At 43.1% G+C, this 22356-nt stretch overlaps 1 protein-coding gene across 3 annotated transcripts in view; it reads left to right on the forward strand.

Moving 5' to 3' along the window:
- The window catches only part of DIP2B (disco interacting protein 2 homolog B), a 124535-nt gene that overhangs the window by 73065 nt on the left and 29114 nt on the right, over positions 1 to 22356 (forward strand). For 2 of the 3 annotated variants that reach the window (XM_074935782.1, XM_074935784.1), the window contains 13 exons: positions 392 to 517; positions 6849 to 7061; positions 10185 to 10334; positions 12014 to 12133; positions 12867 to 13064; positions 14101 to 14192; positions 15425 to 15535; positions 16960 to 17083; positions 17868 to 17977; positions 19383 to 19485; positions 20790 to 20854; positions 21206 to 21299; positions 21852 to 21971. In XM_074935782.1, the coding sequence (XP_074791883.1) occupies positions 392 to 517; positions 6849 to 7061; positions 10185 to 10334; positions 12014 to 12133; positions 12867 to 13064; positions 14101 to 14192; positions 15425 to 15535; positions 16960 to 17083; positions 17868 to 17977; positions 19383 to 19485; positions 20790 to 20854; positions 21206 to 21299; positions 21852 to 21971 (1626 nt within the window). The remainder of the gene's footprint in view (positions 1 to 391; positions 518 to 6848; positions 7062 to 10184; positions 10335 to 12013; positions 12134 to 12866; positions 13065 to 14100; positions 14193 to 15424; positions 15536 to 16959; positions 17084 to 17867; positions 17978 to 19382; positions 19486 to 20789; positions 20855 to 21205; positions 21300 to 21851; positions 21972 to 22356) is intronic. The other variant, XM_074935783.1, reaches the window with a different exon arrangement.

Here is a 22356-nt window from a genome sequence, read left to right on the forward strand (position 1 = left end):
TACAGAAATGCCATGTGCTACGAAATAGTTTCTAGAGAGACAAAGGGGTCTAATGGTTAGTGCAGGATACTTGGAACCAAAGTTCCTGACTCTTCCACCTGTTTACTCTGGATTGGCAAATCACTTAACCACTGTTTTCAATTTTACTGATGGGGAAAATAAATGTCATAGGTGGGGTGGCAAAGCTTAATTCATTGTTTTTGAAGGTGCTGTGAGGTCTTGGCTAGAAGGCACGAGGGCAGGGCGGTATGGTGGCTATAATATATGTGAATAACTCCTTTTTAAACATTTTATTTATTTATTTATTCATTTATTTATTTATATATTCATTCATTCTTCCTAATAGGTTTTTATTTTTCCAAAACTAAGGGTGGTAATTTCCATTTTGCAGATATTCACACAGAGGCAGTTCAAGCAGCACTGGCAAAGCATAAAGAACAGAAGATGGCCCTGCCCATGCCAACTAAAAGACGGTCCACATTTGTGCAATCGCCAGCTGATGCCTGCACGCCCCCAGGTTAGGAACACTCTTGCCAGTTGTGGTTCTGAGAGGGGTTGAAAAAATCTCCTAACAGATTCCAAGCCAGGAGGCTGAAGTTATGCAAAGATTGTTAAATACCATGTTGCACTTTTATCTGGTAAATTATTTCCAAGGTTCCTTTGTCATATCTAAGTGGCTGGTGATTTGCATGTTCAGGGAATGTGTGTTGAGTAACCCTCCCTTGCAAAGCTGATATCTCAGCAGTGCTTTACAATAGGGGAAAATAATTCATCCTCTGAGACCTTTTAAAGCTCCAGGTGTGGAAGCTGAGGCACCTTCTTGGACTGAGAATTTCTCTTTTGCTTCCTGGATCCCTATTTCAGTCTCTTGATCCATAAGAAGTTAAAACAACATTGTGGGCTTGTGTTTTCCGAAGGGTAACACGCAGCATTCAAAAGCAGCCACTGGTTTTCCAAAGCTTAGTGATTTACAATGATGCATCTTTTTGAGGCATGGACTCAGAGACTTTCTGTGATCCCAGAATACTCAGGGCCTCTTCACTCCCTGCCTACTCACATGAAGTGGCTATCCTGAGCCTCCGCGATAAAGCTATTCACATAATTTGTTGCAGGTCTTGGTAGGTTTTCATCAAATATTAATGAATAAACTTTTTTCCATTTTTCAAGCAGCTTTGTGCACGAGGTTATGGATTGTAAATACAGTTGCACAACCTCAGACCATTTGTGCTGATGGGAACAATACCGTAACCTCTGGGTGCTACAGTTTCACACATTGCTATGTAATCTCTGCTCATTCTATTTTTTATATTTACACCAGTGCAATAAACCTGTTAGTATTTAAAAAAAACAAAACTCTTTGAGACTGCAATTTATATAATCATGTAAGAATTATCCCAAGTTTATTATTGACTTGGTATATTCCAACTGTGTTCATCACTATACAGAACATAGAATAAGAAACTGGTGTTGCACCAGGTGGCCTACAATTGAATGGATGCTGAGGACCTGATCTAACTGGGGGAAGCCTTTCATTGACTTCTTCCCTTTGGATCTATCCTTAATACTGATCATTATTTTCACTCTGCAAAGCCAGTAGGACAAGCCAAAGTAATAAACACAAGCCTGCTGCCTCTTTGCAGCATCAGATTTTAAAGGAAGGATCCTATATAACATTCAAGAGGCTCTTGTATAAAGTGAGCCCATTGGCCCTGCGTAAAAGTCTGTAACTTCAAAATAATCTTACACTTGGTGCCCTGTAGTGAATATAATTTCAACTCCTTAACAAAGTGAGTGTTCAGAGCCTCCATGTGAGAGTAGGTTTGGGGAGTGGATGCATCTTTTTCCAAAGGTGGTGTCACTTTGTACATGCTCCCTTTCTCGATTTGCTTTTTTTAAATGCTGTGTGGCTTGCTCTTTTCTGTGATATCTCATCTGAAGGAGTTTGCCTGTTGTTAATCTCTGGATAGGTATTACCCTTCATTAAACCTGTCACGCTCCTGCTGCTATGCCTGTGAAATTCACAATCTTTAAATCCCCAAAAACCTAACCAGGGCCTGGCAGCTGAGAGCAGTTAACGAACCTTCCTTTTAATATTTTTGGTCAAATGCATAAATTGTACTTTGTGCGGCAGGGGAATTTAAAGTGTTTAGCTTGGTGGAAGACTCCTAAGCTCTTTGTCAGTTTGTGACCTAATTATGTGGATATTCAGATTCTTTTAGACAATTTGCATTACAGCCATCTCGTTTCTCTGTATGGCCTGAAATTATTCACTAATGTCATGAGGTTATTACCTCAGTTTCCCCTTTTTAGGAGTTCTTTGTGCATAGATGTTACTCATTCATGTGGATCAACGCACGGACAAAAACAGCAGTATGCACAGCAAGGGTTAAAATTCAGCGGGCTTTCCTCTCTGCATTGAACCTGGCTGCATCTGTGCATATGCAGCGAGTGCTGCACTACGCTCCTGCACCACGCATGGAGCAAAGGAGTGGAATGACTTGGGGGAAAAGGAGTGACCATCTAACTCCAGCCGGTCTGATGGCAATGCTTGGTGCTCAATGGCAGGGATATGTATTTGTGGGCCAGAGCTGAGGAGCTGATTCACAGGCCTTGATGGTAGCTGGGTGTGAAGCAGAAGCAGCGTGTTCACATCCTCTGGAAGGAAGGGGAACGTGTGTCTGCACAGTCAGTGACCTCTTCTGACTGAAGTACTCTGGGGTTTAGCTCTTCTGAAAGACGCCATGTTGCAGGCCAGTGGAGAGAATGAAAAGGAGAGAGTCTAAGGAGCTCAGTGGTCCCCTTCCCATTTCCCTTTTGGAGAGGGAGGAATAGAAGAAACAGTGTGCTCACTCTCACAGATTGACAGATTTTTTGATAGGCTGTCTGAAATTAGTAGGAACTCAGTCCAGTTGCTGGTAGGTGTAGATATCCATATTGTCAAAAGCTACCACCGCTATCTCTAACTGGCCCCCTGCAGTCAAAGCAGAAGTATCAAGGACTGAGGATGGATCTCCTCTCTTGCCCCTACAGAGTGGGGTTTAGACACAGGTGTTATCAGCTTGTGGGTGAAGCTTCTCAGCTTTTGCCATGCTGAACCTGTGGTATGATTATAGCTGGAAGAAATTAGTCTGCAGGGCTCCATCACCTTTCATCATCAGCAAGTTAATAGACTTCCGTCTTCTCTGCTAGTTCAGATGCTTGTGTAAGAGTTCCTCCTCCCAACAAGCAGATGGAGACAGTGCAGACTCCTACTGCTCGTTTAAGGGTTTAGCAGCATAATAATTTAGGTGAATACTTCCATTACATAGACACTAGACCAACGACCTTATTTAGCAAGCTACCAACTTTAATGATAACCATTACATCAACTAGAACCTTTCAAAAAACTGCAGAAGTCAACATGAAGACGATACTTATGTGCACAGGAAGGAAGGCAGTCTGAGCTGGTGCAGAGGGTCTCAAACAATATTAAGTGGGAATATTTTTCCGTGTAGCTTTTTGTATAGCATCAGCAGTGACTTAGACTTCTGACAACACATTTTCCATACGGTACTAGGGACACTAATCTCTTGTGTAGAAAACAACAAGATTCTAAGTGCTCACCATTAAGAGACTTAACACGGAGGCTGATAAACCAAACATTCTCTAAGTTTACAGAAGTCACTGGGCTGTCACAGAATTCATGGCATTCAGCGCTTAAGCACCTGCTTGGAGTTTTTGCAAGAAAGTATCTCCCATGCACTTGTTTTGGACAGTGCTGTGTTTGATTTTGAGTTTAAATGTGTTCTTTTTAGCGGAACAGGTTACGTACTCTTGTAAAAGATGCATATAAAGTTAACTTTGCCAATGCCTCAAGTTATTTAAGCATAATTTTCATATCACTTGTGACTTTTGCACGGTGAAAACCAACAGGACGTGTTTTGTTTTTGCAGTAATTCTATTCAGTTAAACACCAATCTTTGCTCTAAGTGCTGGCTGGAAGAAATCTATTGAATCACATGGCTGGAAAATGTGTATTTGACGCTGGTGCAAATGTCAAATACCAAATCCAGTGATGATGATGCGAAGCATTCCTTTAAATGCTTCCTGCTTGATTTTTACGTTCAGAGGTTGCTTCTAAACCTTCTGGAGGATAGTGAATTCCCCACAATCAAATTGACTTAACATGAAGCTTGTTTGAACACTTGTGTATTTGGCAAATGTTTGGGTTTTGCACTGTTCAGAAATTTTTGCATGAGATTGTACCAGTGGACCAGCACTGTTTGCTTTAGATTGGGCCCTGACAAATGCTTCCCTACACATCACTGATAAATGGGTTACAGTATGCTTATAGATCTCACATATTGCACTGTCAGAGCACGTAGGCATATTTACATACACAGGACATACTTAAAACATTCTTCCTGATCTGGGAAAATTCTGTCTGGAGCCGGTGAAGCAGCAAAACACTCCCTACACTGTAAATAGATATACTAATGCATATCGTGTGTATTTTGTGGTATAGTGACCTTTGTATTGTATTCAGTGCAAACTCTACACTTGCTGAAATACCTACTTAGCAGTGTCTAGTAGTATCACGAACAAAGGGAGACACTGAATTCCTCACTGATGACAGGTCTCCTAAGAACCAATCTTAACTCATTAAAAACTCTTTTTTAAGACTGGCAAATTGGGTAATTGAATTGAAACAGTATACCTAATTGCATAATTGGTCCCATTGGGAAAAATAATGAAACAAATTGGCTACATAACCCAAAACCAGTTTTGCTGCCTTTCTCAAATAAGTTATTTTAATTTCAGACATATACATATTAAGTTAAAACAAATTAAAATGACTTTATGGAATCTATTTACAGTTGCAAGGGAGACTGTTCAATGTAGAGCCTTGAACTATGTGTTTCTTTTGAAAAAACTTATTCCTTCAGCAGGTCCAAAGGCCTCCACTGTTTAATGAGTTATATTTTAGGTTTATTACACTGAATGTATTATTTTTGGCAGGTGAATTTCCAATTGCAGCGTTTCCTGTGGATAGCAAGACGCACCTGCCATATGGCAGGACACAGACGAGAGATCCAAAGGAGCAGCTACAGTTATACATTTGATGTTTATGTACTCTGTTTTATTCTGAGATTGAATTTTAACCTTTAAATGATTTGTTCTTTTATCAATTATCTGTTGAGAGTTACACTCAGTAACTGTTGGCACTTGTGCCAGTGCTCACTGCATGGACCCAAAAGTGAACCATGTTCCCTATTCGGGGTATGATCCAAAGCCCAATGAGAGAAGTTTGACATCAATGAGCTTTGGATCAAGATCTCAATTACATATCCTATACAATCCCATGTTGAGATTCTGACTTGTTGCCTCATCTTGTCCCTGTTCTTGTCTCTTTGAATTTGATGTTGACCTCCTAATTTTGTGGTGGTCTTTAAATTGGCAGTATGTAATACAAACCCACCAGCTGCCCACTTGCACCTTGGTATAAGAGTGGGGAATTGGCGCTAACCACTCCGTGGGTGTTGCCAGTGAACAAATGGGTTCATAGTCTTGCTGATAGGTACCCTAAAGCCCTTAATAATCTGGCCCCTATTTACCCTACACCTCTTTAAGGCCGTGGAGGTGGCCTGGTTTATCACTTGTGGTTTTGAGATTCCATCTGGATTGGGAGGGCAGCAGGATCCTTTTGACTGAGGGACTCAATCTGTGGAATCCCCTTCCCCCCCGCCTCATATCTGTGGAGTTCACAACAGTTCTTTCTGTTAGACCAACTCCAACTTTGGCCATTTTTGACCTCTTTTGTTAGTCATTCCTGGTTTTTTCCTCATCCCATTGGTTGACTGGCTGCTCCCCTTGTCTGCATGGCTTCCTGCTTTATTTCAATTGTCCTTACTTTTGTACACGACCATGGGCCCATTGTGAGTCCTGGGTGCTGTATGAATACATTAGAACTTGCTATTGATTTGCAGCATTTGCCTCTTAACTGCAGCCTCTTTCTCTAGTTGGGGGCTGTATCTTGTCTTGGCTTGCAAGATAAGTCTGACTCATAGCTTTAGAGACTACTAAGGAGCAGGATTATTTCAGAACACTAAAATATTTAAAGCCAAAGTATAAACTAGGTTTATATGTAGCACCATGCACATTTATGGCACTAAATAAATAATGCAAGATCTCTTATGATATCTATATTCTTAGTTCATGGGATCATAATAGAGGAAATACGGTCTCCTTGCACATGCAGGATGCAGACCCCCGTTGTATGATTTTTTTCGAGGTACTGTTCAAATATGTACAACAGCAAAGAGAATGCTATTCACACATGAATAGCTTTATTTGCTGGGGAGCATAAAGTTGCTGCTCTCTGCGCGTATCCCTGCAAAATAGTTATTGCATTATAGACATTTGTCCATGACTTCAAACAAACTTGCTCCTTCCAAAGGCTCAGCAATGACACAGGCTGATCCTCTGACGCTTGGGTTTCCATTTCAGAATGACTGCTGCTGAGCAACACAGCAGACGGCTTAATAGAGAGTTTGAATGGTACAATTATGAGGGGCGAGGGAATGCACTAATGGGTCTCCCTATGACAGGTATAACTGTCTGACTAGTATTAGATTATCTTTAAGTTTTTCTTTACAGGAGTAAATTGGTTCAAACTGGGGATGTTTGCTGCTTTAACAAATTTTATCTCCATTTTGGCCTATGTAACCTTGTTGACTCCAAGTCTCTAAAGAGCATCCTCCATGTTGGGAATGTGAAGCCTTTGTCAATAGTAGGTCAATTGCCAAGGAGCATGCTAAGCGCAGTGTGCTTTCCAAAGAGGCTAGATTCTCTGTTTTGATTCCATACAGACACGTCTTCTGCATCCGAGGATGAGGGGTCGCTAAGGCGCCAGGCTGCTCTTTCTGCTGCATTGCATCAGAGCTTACAGAATGCTGAGTCCTGGATCAACCGATCTGTTCAGGGCTCATCCACGTCTTCATCAGCATCTTCTACACTATCCCATGGAGAAGGCAAAGGGACCAGTGGGACACTAGCTGATGTATTTGCCAGTACTCGAATAGGTAGGAGCTGGGTATGAACAGCAAAACTAAAACTGCTTCAAGTTTAGATTCTGTTTTCACAAAGTTAGAATCCCCCATTGTATACAGAAAATTTGTAGTAAGGCATCATTCTGTCTCCACGGAACCCCCTGGACTTCAGTAGACTCACCTCCACTGAGCTTGGCCCCAGAGTTTGGAAAAGTGCACTTGGTCAGAGGGAAATAGGAGCCTGCTGGTGTAGAAAAGATCCCAGGGATGCACTTACAATGTTGACAAGCTCAGCTGCAGAGCTTTCTTTTTGCATGTAGGTGTTGCTAATGCTTGCGACTACCTGAAGCTGCTATTTGCATAAACAATGCTGCCAAATGTAGGGGAGTGACTTGGGCCTTCATGTTCTGTGGCATGTCACAGCTGTATCTTTTCCTAAAACAAGTCAGGGGGTTGGAATACTTTGCTTTTTAAAAATTCTACTTGCACTATTAGACTTTAATAATGTTATCTTAGTATTTATTTTTTAAAAAAACAAAACCCCAGTGCACACAGCCATTCATGAGGGAATTGCAACATCACAAATGAAGATCTGACACAGATTTGAAGCCTTGACTATTTTCCAAGCTAGCTGTCCATGTTGCTGGGAAGGGGTGGGGGGAATTACAGATCTGGATACCCCAGGCTCTGTTTTTTGATGCTCTGAGGTGCTCCCTGCTGCTGATGCTGCTGTATGAAATTTCAGGGTTTGTTTTGCTCCATTGCTCATCTTTTCCTTTTATATGCTCTTAAGGTTATTACTGCAACCCAGGGGGATAGCTGTATCTGTGTGCTCTGTGCTTTGGCTTAATTGGTTTGGAGCAAGCAATGCATAGAAGAGTTGGTGATTTTACCAGCTTCACGTTACTCTGTTCCTTTGACATTTATATTGCTGATGGTTTTGTTTCTGTTTACTGGTATGCAAGTGGCTTTCTGAAATGGAAAACTGCACATAAAATGGAGTCAGTATAATTAATGCTTTATTGACGCACAGCGGCACTTTAAAAACTGGGGAATGCAAAAAAAAATTACAGTTGTGGAATCAGCATTCTGATAGTGAATGAGCGCTGCTCGCTGTTCAGCACCTGTGTAGTTACTGTCAAATTAATACCTAATTTTCTTAGCACTTGTTTTCAAATGATGCCCAATAAAATCTTGTGCATGAATTAGTTTAAAATAAATAAAAGCAATCTTTTCATCATAACTCTTTGCATTGGCAACATGAAATAGATATGTTCGTCAGATGTCAACATCTAAAATTGTATGTATTAGAACTCTTGCATAAACAATTTTATATGAGAACCCTTTGGAGATAGGAGTTAAAAAGTTCCTTCCTGGTCACCATTGCACAAAGCACTACAGAACCAAGGTGCTTGTTTCCACTGAGTGTAGGAGAGCCATAGGGTGGGTACATCCCCTGCCAGCATAGCTCCCAAGATGCACAGGAGTGATGCTCCTTTCCTGTATGCCTCCTGCTTTGCATGCCATAGGAGATGCACAGGTGTGGAGCTCCTGTCCTGCTGTCCTTAGGAAGTGGGTGACAGATTCCCCTCCTCTGCACTGCTGAGATCTATTGGAAATGTGGGGGATCCCAGTGCCCCAGATCTGCTGGTACTATAGAAAAAGTCATGCACCAGCTGCATGGGAACTGCTGCTGTGTGCCTGGTGCAGTAGTAAGCTTTGTGCTTCTGTGCCAATCCAGTGCAAACCTGCAGGGCCCTTGATTTTTCTTTTAAGAAACACAACAATGTTGGTTGTTGTGTGTTTCAGTTAGAAGCTGAAATAATTAATATAACCCTTTATGCAAAATGCATAACTTATAGCATTACCATCAATGAAATGTGAAACTGTAAGCATTAAAGAAACAGGAAATGACCAGTCAAAGTAATTTTCGTTAATATTCTGGTGCCCTTATAGATCACATGTTTGCTTAACCACATCGGTGTGTGAAAAATTCATATTCCCATCATCTTAAACACAGGGGGATCCTTGTTCATGCTTATGAACTTTCAACTTATCTGTCTTACAGCTTTCATCACCCAGAATATTAGAGAAGTTGTGTGAGTTGTTTTACAGGCCAGTGTTAAGGTTGTTTTGTGAATCTTCATATATCAGTATTGACAAAGTGTGAATTACAAAAATAATGGGGTATTTATGAAAATTACCTTAATTTGGATATTTCCAGTCTGTTCAATGCTTATATTCTTTTCTAGTCATGCTCTAGTTGCTTTACATAAGAGTTATATTTCTTCAGTAATATTAAACCTGCTTTAACAAGGCATTTGTGTAGGACAGTAAATATTGTGAATATAATTCAGCCACTTCTGAACTTTAACAATGCACTGCAACACAACGTGGCAGCTTAGGATAAAGTGAAAAATACCATATCCAATTAAACCCACAGAGGAGACTTAGCTAGACAAAATGCACTTAAGTGGAGCAGAGCCAGATTTAGCGCTCCTGCTATTGCCCAAAGGAACTTGGCGTTTTGAAGCAATGCGAGTTGATCTCTATTTGACATCTCATCTGAAAGCCAGGACCTCCAGCAGCAAAATGCCCCCTAACTCAAGGCTCTCAGTACTGACAAACGGAAGGCCAGCATCACTTCATTGAGGCCTAGGTTTTTCTTGCAGGTCTATTATCAAACACTGTCCAGGTTCCACCCTGCTTAGCTATTGAAACTGAAGGGTACTACAACCCAGCATGATGTTTCTTTTCCAAGATTTTTCTAATCTTCTAAGGATTACATCTATAACCAGTGTTTTTCCCTCTTGTTTAGTTTACAAATCTGTAACTCAGGAGGAAGTCATGCCTTGTGAGACATTATTACAGCTCAGGTTCTAGCAGGAGATAACACAGCAGCTTTCTGTTCTAGGAGTTTGACCATCAGAAGGCAAATTTTCATCTAAAAGTACTTTTTTTTTTTTTTAAAGTATCTAGTGTCTAGAGTTTGCATTTAGAAATCACCCTAAGATGTTTTCACAAAAGCCAGGATAGCAGGGCAAAGCATTATTTTGTTATAGAGGACAGTAGCTGATGGGTAATTGACACCTTACTTGGCCATTGGGTAGTGGAAGGTGCACGTTAAATTGAATATCAGTTTTCTCCCTTTTCAAGAGAATTTCTCCGTTCCCCCTGACGTCACTGCAACTACCTCCTCATCCTCTTCCTCAGCACGCCCAGCAACTATTGACCTTCCTCCATCAGGAATCGTGAAAGGCACGCACAAGGGATCCAATCGATCTAGTCTCATGGACACTGCTGATGGTATGGAACCTTTCTGAGTACCCACAAATGAGAGCATGGCGTGGGAGGAGCTGAACTTGGGGGTGGTGGGGTCAGTGACGTGTATGACTTTCAGAATGTGCTTATACTTGCTGTAGGTTCCTGAACCAATTCAGACTCACTACAAACACACTTAAGTTTAAGTGGCTGCAGTGTCAGCTGTAATATACCCCCAGACTGTGGACACTCCCTTTCCTGCCTACCCAGTCAGGAAAAAAAATTCTGGAGAGCTGACTAGACTTCACTGCACACCCTAATCTCAACACAGTTAGCTCTGTTGATTCCAGAAGTCCAAGACTTTTGGCGTCAAGATTTTTTGTAAGTCACTTGCTCAGAGTTCTCGAGAGCCTACCTTCAACAGCTATTTTAGAGAATAACAGTTGCTTGGTGGGATGAAGCAGTTTTAATACTTCCCCAAACGTGCCTGAAACTAGGTTATAATTGCCTTTCAGGGAGACTGAATGTCTCAGAGGATGGGAGCTCAGAAGCTTTCTCTTCTAGATTGCTGAACCTAGATTGCTGACTCAGTTCCTGCCCTGTGATTTACATTCAGTGCCATCAGATGGCCTCTGAAGGGAATTTTCTTATAGGAGGTTTCTTGGTCTAGTTCCTGATGGACAAACAAATGAAAACAACGAACACCAAGGGCAATCTGAACAGTAGCCAAGAATTGAATGGGCCCTTCCCATTACTTCCTCAGATTGCTAGTGAGACAGATGCCGTGAGGGGACGTGTGGGGAGCTTGCACTGCTGATGTACTTTCAGGGCAGAATAGTTCAGTCCCCAGGGGTGCTGACAGAAAAATAACCTGGCACCTTCCAGTGCTAAATTTACTGATATTGTGGTGGGTAAATGTCAAGCATCAGGTACAGAGCTGAAGCTTATGAATAGTATACTGAGAAGGAAAGGAAGGCCTGGATAGAACTCTTTGTGAGGAAGGAATTGATTTTTAAATGAACCCAACAAAGATTAGTCACACTTAGGAAAACTATTACTCTTTGGGTTGGGTTTTCAAAGGAGCCTTTATCTCCCTGCAACATCTAACTTCATGTTGAAGGTGCAGCTAGTAAGTGAGGGTAGCATTTTCTGTCTTTCTCTTCAGCTTCTTGCCTTTTGGTAACAAAGTCCAGAATTTATATGTGGGTTTGTTGCTTTTAAAATGCTGTTGTGTTGGAATCCACACAAACTGAGGAGAGACTAATGAAAATACAACTCTTAACTACAGTTTTGGTACTATAAAGCTGATGATACTGATCATAAACTGTTCGGTCTAAGTCTCTGAGGTAAAAGTGGTGTCAATGCTTGTAATTCTTACAACACCCTCTGCTGGTCAAGTCATGCAATGGCACTGGCAGTTATTCTGAAGACATGCTAAATTGCGTGCCACGTTTCAAAGCCCATGTAACGTACCAAAGACAGATGGGGATGAGACTTCAGAGAGGGAGGAGATAAGTTACTAACAATTTCTGCCCTCTTGGTTAAAATAGAACCAAGCCCAACAGTGTCAGTCTTAATTGGCCTTGGTGGTTAAGATTGTGCCTCTTGACAGGGCAAGTGGGCACATCAGGAGAAAATAATTCCTTGCGAAGGGAGGTAGGAAATTAATGTTGCTAGAGATGACAAGCTCATTGATTAGCTGAATTCTTTCCCTTCCCCTTTAGGTGTCCCTGTAAGTAGCAGAGTCTCCACAAAAATTCAACAGCTGCTCAACACCCTGAAACGACCAAAAAGGCCACCCCTGAAGGAATTTTTTGTGGATGATTTTGAAGAAATCGTGGAAGGTAACAACCAGCAAGAAATGCTCTTATTGCTCATGTGTTGTGAGCACAAACACATGATGTGTGTTATGCTGTTATACAGAGTTGACTTAGAGATTGACTTCCTCTTTAAAGGTGATATGAGCACCCGTGGACTGTCCGTGGCCAAGCTCCAGTGGTAGAATGTAGTCATTAAAGTAATCCATTGCCCAGTGGATGGATGGATGGTGTAATTCTCCAGGGCTGTCAGTCCAGCCCCTTACACCCACACTATATTAATGCAAACTGCTTAGACTTTTTTACAAAAAGTTTAAATTGGTTTTGAAAGCCTAATTTCTAAGATCACCTGAACCCTAATAATTTCCCAAAGGAAAAGTGGGTTGTTGGTTTTGGGTTTTTTTGCATCAGTGACTTCAAAGCAACTTGTGGCTTGTTGGTTCAGTACGGAGGAATTCCATTCTATTTCATATAAGTTTTTACTGCCCTCATTACTGCAGTTTCTGAGTGCCTTTCAATCATGCATTAAGCAGCCTGACTAACGTGTCACATGTGGTTTGTTCTCTCTCTCATCCTCTCCCCAGGGGGAATGTTGTCTGTGCAGGGCAGTGTTTTGGTTTTGGCAGGGTTTCGTTTGGGGTTTATAAATGTACAGGCTGCCTTGTGTTCTGTGTGGAACAGCATTTGTTTTCAGTTCTCTTCCCTGCTTGTATGTGAGCTGGGACTAACTGGGTGGGGGGGGGATTTAATTTTCTTTCAGTCCCGCAGCCTGACCCAAACCAGCCCAAACCAGAGGGGCGCCAGATGACACCTGTGAAGGGAGAGCCGCTGGGAGTCGTTTGTAATTGGCCTCCTGCCTTAGAAGCAGCACTGCAGCGCTGGGGGACCACACAGGCCAAATGCCCCTGTCTGACCGCACTGGATGTTACAGGAAAACCAGTCTATACCCTGACCTATGGTGAGTGGTATATTTCTGCTGCTGCATCCTTCTTACAGTGCTGGGGTGTGGTAGAGCACAAATTGACAGCTGACAGCCAGATTGGAAAAGCGTTTGCCCAAATTCCTGGGGTGTGAGAGGTTTGTAGACAAAACATTGTAAATCCAGCATGAGAGGTGAGGTTCTGCAGATATCTTATTGTAATGAGTTTTCCTGTCTCTGGTGGTCAGTCTCCTCCTTGTACTGACTTCACACTGATACAGCACTGTAAATATACAGGACACTTTACAGCACATAGCATATGACAAGATCCCTTCCCTCAAATAGATCAGGGGAGGGACATGTGAACACAGGTAGAGGGATTCTTGGAAGCAGTGGATTTGAAGGGAGGATATGGGAGGTGGCATGTGACCCTGTTTGAGACAAGGTTGGAGACCATTCCAAGTACAGGGGGAGCATGAAAGGCGGAGCCAAGCCAAGAGTTGGAGTTAACGCTGATGGGCACTGTGAGGAGCACAGGAGGACATGGAGCAGGTACTGATGAAGTTTTCATTGACTCTAGAAATAGTTGTAGATTAAACATCCCTTTGCTCTTTGTTGCCGCTTAATTAAGAATCTGATTTGAGAGTCTGTGTGAAAATAGACAGTGTTGCCTTCATGTCACTCTTGGATTTACCCAGTTTCTCTTTGTGATGATTACCAGAGCCAGGCAATAGCAAAACAGCTACTTGTGTCCTTTTTAAAGGGAAGCCTTAAATTTAATTTTTCTGAATCAAACCTGCATAAGGATTAAGTCCTGGGTATATATAAAGGATTCTTGCAGGTTGGATTTGCCTTTGCACCTTCTTATTGTTACATGAAATACTGCAGAGGACTGGGCATTGGATTTCTGGGTCCGTTTCCATTTCTGTCACTCATCGTCACCATGGGCAAATCACCGAACCTCTTTGTGCTTCCACTTCTGCAAAATGGGGCTTAGGATCCTTTAGCTGTTAATACTACTTAGGCTGTGATTGGTTGATGTGGAGTTGGCAAACTTCTTATCTTTGTGTTCTAGGTAAATTGTGGAGCAGAAGCCTTAAGCTGGCCTACACGCTGCTTAATAAACTGGGGACCAAAAATGAACCCGTGTTAAAGCCTGGAGACAGGGTAATGAGCTTGGGAATGTTTGGCTCTTCCTGTGAAATGGGAAGAGGGTTTTTTGCATTTTCACTTGCCATGAACATTAGTCTTGTCCTTTTAATAAGGGCGAGTGCATGACTCTTATCCTAGGGGCCCAGCTGTGTTTTAAAGAAATGTTTCCAGGCTGCATGGAAAGACCCCTGTCCAGCCCTCAGGAAGAGAACTCCTGGGCTGAGATTTTCAAAAGTGTCTGGAGGAGTCCCTGACTCCCCTTTGAAAATCTCTCCTACACGATCCTCTCTCCCTAGGAGCAATGGCTGCAAAATGTCAGAGGTCTTACCACACTGCTCTTGATATTAGTGAAAAGGTTCAGTTCGCTCTTCTTCCCATTGTATGCATGTATATGTACAGAGAGATTAACTACAGCTGTATATGTATAGGAGTATAAAAACACACCCAGCCTTGTACACTGTGCAGAGCTCCCAAAGAGAAGACCTGTATGGGATGCTGTGCTAGAATCTGAACATGCATGACCTCCCTTTAAAAATGCCTGAAAAGCTATGAAGTTTATCGTTGTCCCTTTCCCACCTCTGAAACTAAAATGCCAAAATTCCTCACTGGACCCTGATTGGAGGGTTGATGATCATGTCAGCATCATGCTAAAGAGGATATTTTACAATGGGCAAGCTGGTATTATTGTTCATTTTAATAGACCCCACTTAAAAAAGAACCTGTAAAGAGAATTTGTCCTAATAACCTGCTCTGGAATATCATTACGGCCCTTTTGAATCCATACCCATGGGAGGATCACACTAAAAAGTAAACTTCTCACATGCAAAGATACAATGCAGTAGGAATAGGCCTGTCAGAGGGGAAAGCTGTGAAATGAGCAAACTTTAATAATAAAAATCTTGGGTTGGTTTTGTAGGAATAACATGGAAAGGGAGTAAATGCTTTATTGAAAGAGGTTCTGCATTACACGTTTCTACCATCTACAAATTTGCTCTAAACCGAGAATTTGATTTTCGTAAATTCTTAATTGCTAACCATGGTTTAATATTTCATGTGTTAGGACAAAAGGGAGTTCAATGGATTTTTTGGCAAGATTTTCACTTCATGGGCTGTAGATGGGATCAGCCATTGAGATGACTTTAATTCTTTTTTTTTAATTAAACAGCGTAATCACTGGGAATGTAACAAACCCAACTTTAATGTTGTGCCTCATATCTTCTCTAACCAAATACTTCTGTGAATTGTAGGTAGCCCTTGTTTATCCCAACAATGACCCAGTCATGTTCATGGTGGCGTTTTATGGCTGTCTGCTAGCGGAAGTGATCCCAGTGCCTATAGAGGTACCTCTTACCAGAAAGGTAACGTTGATGCATCTTAGAGGAGTGGATCGGCTGATGTGGGATGAAAACCAAGTCAGACCATCAGCCTCTGATTTGATAGCATTTCATAATGATCCACGGCGCCTTTAGCAGTTCTTCTTCTGTACCAGCTCAGTGTGTAAGAATTATAGGCACGTGCCATTGCAGAGTCTAAAACTGTGAAAATTCTTTGGCTGCCTAGAAGAATTTTGCTGAACAGCTGAGAGAACAATGGACTTCCTTAGACACTGTGATGGACACATGTCTATAACCTGTCCTTGTTAATCTCCCTGCAGCTCCCTTCTGACTTCAGTGGGAGTTGTGGGTGCTCAGCACATCTGAAAAACAGACCTTTATTCCCAGTCACTTCTTGCTGTATAATCCCTGCTCCCAGAAGAGGTTTTTCCTAATGTTGCTACGTTATTGCCATTCTAAAAGCTGAGAAACAATAGAATTTCGTGAGACGAAACCATGGTAGCATAATAATGGCAACCATACATCAAGAGTGGTGGTAATGAAATGGTCGGTAATGCTGTGGGTTTCTAGAGCTTTGCTTTGCAGCCTCAACATGACAACTGCTGTGGTAACCAAATGAAATTAAAGCTTCTACCAATATTTGGCCAGTCAGGTCACTTGATCAGCTACTCATTCCAGTGCTTTTATCTTTGTGCAATAGGGTTAGTCAGTTACAGGGGGACAGAGAGGGCATGTTTATTATTTTGATGTATTTCCATTTTCATTTTTGATGCTTGTTTGAAGATTTAGTGCTTTCCCTAGTGAAAATAAACCATGTGAGTGCAATGGCTATATGCTGACATCCATATGAATAGGCCCATCTCACCACTGAAATCATCTGCCTTTCACCTCTGGCCATTAATGGTTATGCCAGTGCAACATTGTCTGTTTTTTTCCTTGAGAACCAGAAACTTTTCCCAGTCTTCCCACTTGCATCCCTGGACCTCAGGATTAAGTGAAGGGAACAGACTTGCTAGGCAGAACATGAAGTTATCTTCCATATTTTTACAATAGGTTCTCATTTTTCTGTGGACTTTTATTTGCTCACAGAAATACATCTGTCACAGCTGCTCAACCTGCCCTAGGGAACAAATTCTGTCAGCATGAGAGTCCCCATTACACCCAGCATGCCTTCATGATGCATATATTGTTTTCTAGAGCATGTTAACATATGACTGTATCCATATCATCACTGCCAGACTGTGGTTGTCATTTGAGTTTCAAACCATTGCCAGACGTCCATGGGACAAATCAGATGAAACAGAATGTTGTTTTTTCCCAATGTGGTCCATAATGTTACCGATCCAGTTACCAGAGCATTACCGTGCCTTGATTTTTGGTAAGGGTAAAGTTGGCTTCATACTCTCCCATCATCTGGAACTCACAGTGGTTATTTTCTTTTCCTTCAGGATGCTGGTGGTCAGCAGATTGGCTTCCTCTTGGGGAGCTGTGGCATCACTTTGGCTCTCACCACTGAGGTTTGTCTAAAGGGGCTGCCAAAAACCCAGAATGGGGAGATTGTGCAGTTTAAAGGTTAGTTCAGTCACACTTTTGTTTTGACCCGTTTGCCCCAGGGCTGAACTCTAAAACTAGCTGTTAGAAGTCAAAAGCCATGTGCTGTTTTGCTCTTCTTTGGGTTGAGTGAGCAAGGTTTGCAGTGGGGTCGTTGCCTTGTTTGGGACTATGAATTGTATGCACCACTGAGGCACAAACTTATGCATGTCTCTGACAGAGCCAGGGCATTGCAGTGGAGATTAGGATGAGGCCACTTTAGAAACCAACATTCTGCTAGAACCAGTTCAGCAGTGTTTGGAGAGAGAAAAATCATGGTCTCTTTAATGCTACATCAGAGCTATATTTATAAACACTGCAGGGTCAATTTGTGAGTGGGCGAAAGAGCCCACCACCCTTGCAAGCCCTAGATGCACTGGTTCATGGGAAGAGGGATGAGTTTGTCTAGCTAGTGATCTGCCTTGGGTTGATTTGTATGTTTGCAGTCATCTGATAATCCTAAACCAAGCATAGCTGCTCCCCTTGTCAAATGACATCAAATTATCAGCGCAAATTACACAGCACATCATTTTCTATCAAATGATCCTTGTGGTTCTGTCGGAAGTAAACCCAATCAAGTCCAAATCACGTTTGGTTTTAAAGCTATGCATTTCCTTCAAATTAATTTGCATTTTGCTTATTTAACTTTGCTGCTAGGAAAACAAGCCCTAAGTGAAATGGGCAAATGATCACTTCTATATTTCAGATGAATATAGATTCTTTCAGCAGATACAGGTCTTAAGGTTGCCTTTGATTTCGGCTCTAGGTTGGCCCAGACTCAAATGGGTTGTGACAGACTCAAAGTATCTCTCCAAGTCACCAAAGGACTGGCAGCCCAACATCTCAACTGCAGGAACTGAGCCGGCATATATTGAGGTGGGTAGTGAATGAAGGTCAGAAATGAGCTTCTCTGGATTGAATTTAATGCACAGAAGCCATCAAAATGGTAGCACTTTCATGTGAGCTATTCCAAACTTGCCAATTTCTTGCCAAAACAATACACTTTTCATCATGTACAACTTGCCATGATGCTTGTTTTTAGTCATGTACCAGTTTGTGACTTTGTTTGCTGTTCAAAATGCAGAGGAAGACAGTCTCTGCTCCAAAGACAAGTGAAACAATTCAGATACAGTGTGTGGGATGACTAGAGAGTGGCTTAATCTGACAGCGCTGTAGGGTTGCTCACAGGAGTGTATCAGCACATCTTAACTAAGGCTTAGTGCTGGGAGACTTGGTACAGTCCACCGTTTAGCTCAGGGGGCTCCCCTGTGATCACCTTTTCATTCGGTCTGTTTAATTCCGTTAGTACTTGGTAACGTTCAGATTTCTGCCTTTGTTTCACATGGCAACACTTTGGATTGTTCACTTCTCACGGTATGGCCTGTCTTCCTCTGTGCATCCCAGTAATACTAACTGGGAACTACTGCATCCTAAATAATATCAGTGTTTGGGTGACATCTACCCTACAGACTGCTTTTTCAGTTTGCCTTTTGTATCTTGGAGTCATCGTGGATAGTTCTCTGAAAACATCCACGCAATGTGCAGCGGCAGTCAAAAAAGCTAACAATGTTGGGAATCATTAAGAAAGGGATCGATAGTAAGACAGAAAATATCATATTGCCCCTATATAAATCCATGGTACGCCCACATCTTGAATACTGCGTGCAGATGTGGTCACCCCATCTCAAAAAGGGTGTATTGGAATTGGAAAAGGTTCAGAAAAGGGCAACAAAAATGATTCAGGGTATGGAACGGCTGCTATGAGGAGAGATTAATAAGAGTGGGACTTTTCAGCTTTGAAAAGGGACGACTGGGGTGGATATGACAGGTCTATAAAATCATGACTGGTGTGGAGAAAGTAAATAAGGAAGTGTTGTTTACTACTTCTTATAACACACAAACTAGGGGTCACCAAATGAAATTAATAGGCAGCAGGTTTAAAACAAATAAAAGGAAGTATTTCTCCACACAACACACATTCAGCCTGTGGAACTCCTTGCCAGAGGATGTTGTGAAGGCCAAGACTATAACAGCGTTCAAAAAGAGCTAGATAAATTCATGGAGGATAGGTCCATCAATGGCTATTAGCCAGGATGGGTAGGGGTGGTGTCCCTAGCCTCTGTTTGCCAGAAGTTGGGGAATGGGTGACGGGATGGATCACTTGGTAAGTACCTGTTCTGTTCATTCCCTCTGAGGCACCTGGCATTGGCCACTGTCGGAAAACAGGATACCGAGCTAGTATGGCCATTCTTATGTTCTTATTATGTTTGTTGCTTTCCAGTACAAGACTAGTAAGGAAGGCAGTGTGATGGGGGTGACAGTGTCTCGTATTGCCATGCTGTCTCATTGTCAGGCTCTGTCTCAAGCTTGCAACTACTCTGAAGGTGAGTAGTGTCACATGGTGGATACGTGCACGAAGGGGTGAAAGCTCGGCTCGCTGCAAGATCATTCTTTCCAATGCTCAGTCAGATGGATTTTAAAAGTTTAAACTATCTCAGAAATTAAAAATCTTAGCTTAAACGTGGACAAAGGTCAACCCATAATTATCTCCACCTCAGCCCACGCCCTGCCCAGCAGGCTTAACAGAGAGGGACAAAAGGTGGGCTTTGCAGTGTGCATGGAGGTTTACAGATCCATGCCTTGGTTAACTGGGGGATGGGAGGGGCAAAATTGCTCAAGCTCCAAACTTGAGGATCCTTTTTCAAAGAACATCATGCCACTAGCTCCCTTTCACTTGCATTGAAGGAGCTCCTGCTGGAATGCCTCTTCTCACCTCCATACTGGCAATGCACACACACCGTGGCCTCTCAGATAACCAGGTCCCAAACTAGTTTGGGCTCTACAGGTTAAATCCAGTTATGGAGAACAGAAATTACCAGTCATGATCTCGGAGCTCCTTTAATGAGTTGTATGTCATCATTTCTGTTTGACATGCAACTGTATTCCTTTTGGGGGCCATTCCATTCATTTCCACTGCTCCTAAGGGTCAGTCTTCCAAGGCATTTGAATGATGGCTCTATAACCTCTTTCCACTCAACACCTCATGTGTAAGGAGGCTAGGACACTCCAATATTACAGTGATGAATGTGGTATAAAAGCCTAGAGATGCCAGACGTTATATTCTTGCAGCTGTCTGTAAGGTGTTCCTTCCCTTAAATTCATATTTTGTTTTAAGTAGGTCTTCTGTGTCTTATCATTCTTTTTATTGTGCTCTGTGTATGCACCTGTGTGTACCTGTTTTGTATTATCCATAACAAGGAGCTTGGAATCTATTTAATAATGCATAAGAGGACAAACGGACTAGGCTAAACGCTTGCTGTTTGCATAATGCCGCCACTATGTGCTGCCATGGAGAGGTGTTTGCATGGTGTCTAAGTACTGTATGAAACGCTTAAGAAATAATTGGCACTTTGAGTTTGCCAAGCTTAAGGGAAACAGTGATCTTTAAATGTTTGTAAAGAAAATGCCCAGGTGAAAAAACAAGAGTTGTGTCCTCCGCAGCTTCAAAGTTCCTGGCATCTGCCTGAAGGGAGCCACTTAGCCTGCTGGTTTGGGAGCCCAGCAGGAGCTGCCTCAGGGAGCTAACTTGACTTTGCATTGGGAAAGGGGCAAGTTCCAGTATCAGTAATACAGCCGCATCTTCCCAGTTATCTGCCAAATTTCTTATATCACAACTTTCCTCTTCCAGGTGAAACCATAGTGAATGTTCTGGATTTCAAGAAGGATGCAGGGCTCTGGCATGGCATGTTAACGGTGAGCTGGTGCTTCAGGGAGAAAACTGGCAGGATGGTTGTTCTGGGTATTTTACCACCCTTCCTGATTACAATGTGAAGTAGTGTTTGAGGAGGAGAGTTGGGCCCAGTCTGCTCTCAGATCCAGCTTTACGCACTTCCTTTGGAGTCAGTGCAGATCTGCTGGCAGGAGCAATGATGTCTTCTGCCTAGTCGTCATACTCTCTGTTCATTCAAATGAGGCTTTGAAATATTAACTGCAGGAAGTGCACAAGCTTTACCAGGCATTGGGGAGGGAAAAGGGGACTCCCATCTCTGATTTATGTTGGATATATTTTGTTGGCCCTTTCCCACAAATCTCTCTGCTTTCCAGAATGTAATGAACAAGCTGCACACCCTCAGCGTGCCCTACTCTGTGATGAAAACCTGCCCACTCTCCTGGGTGCAGAGAGTTCATACCCACAAAGGTAATGATGGCATTCCTTAAGATTCTAGCATGTGGCTTTCCAGACGAACATTTGTGGGGCACTGCACTTCTATTTAAAGCTTGGGAGCCTGCCTGATTGCTAGTCAGAAGCCTACCAAGTGGCCCAAAACCCTGGATTCTCTTCGATGTGTGCATAGGGCAGGCCACAGAGAGCTTGATGTGGAATCCAGAGGTTTGTATGTTGCAAGATGGTGCTGGTAGGCCAGGGGAATGGCATCAGCATGCAGGGGCCGCTAACCCCAAGCCCTAGCTGAAACACACGGAGGGCCACAGTCGCTCTGCCTAGTATGTAGTAGCAGTTTTGACCTGGCAGTGTGGGTGCCCTACCTTCACCTCCTGTATCAGAGGAGAACTCCATCCCTGCAACCCCTGTTACTTAACCTTCAAATGGGCAAAAGGATTTGCGTCCCTGAGCTGAAGATACTTGCCCTAATGGGAGGGTACTGGTGTTAGGCCCCTGCAGCTTCACTGAAAGAAGCATTCAGCGAATGGTTTTATTTGTACTAACTTCATTTGCTCCCTTCGTTTGCAGCGAAGGTGGCTTTAGTGAAGTGTCGAGACTTGCACTGGGCCATGATGGCTCATCGGGACCAAAGAGATGTCAGCCTGAGTTCTCTGCGGATGCTGATTGTAACTGACGGTGCTAATCCCTGTGAGTATTCCCTCACATGGCTGCCATGAGAGAGGTTCCTCTGATCATGTTTTCAGTCACTTCCATGCATGGGCGGCAGGTGAACCCCTGCTTTGGGGAGGCAAGCCCGCTGGCCCCACCCCTTCTGCCCAGGGCACCACCCCCACACACCGGATCCCCGAAACCCCCCTCCCACCCTGTAAAAGTAGAAGCCCTGACCCAGGGGGGCCCCGAGACCGGAGGAACCCCAGCCCGCCCGCCCCAGCCACACTGGGCCGAGCCACCAGCCTCTCCCAGCGCCGGGCAGGGCCGAGCCACCAGCCTCTCCCAGCGCCGGGCAGGGCCGAGCCACCAGCCTCTCCCAGCGCCGGGCAGGGCCGAGCCACCAGCCTCTCCCAGCGCCGGG

The sequence above is a fragment of the Natator depressus genome, chromosome 20 (genome assembly GCF_965152275.1).
Source record: "Natator depressus isolate rNatDep1 chromosome 20, rNatDep2.hap1, whole genome shotgun sequence".
Lineage (NCBI taxonomy): Eukaryota > Metazoa > Chordata > Testudines > Cheloniidae > Natator > Natator depressus.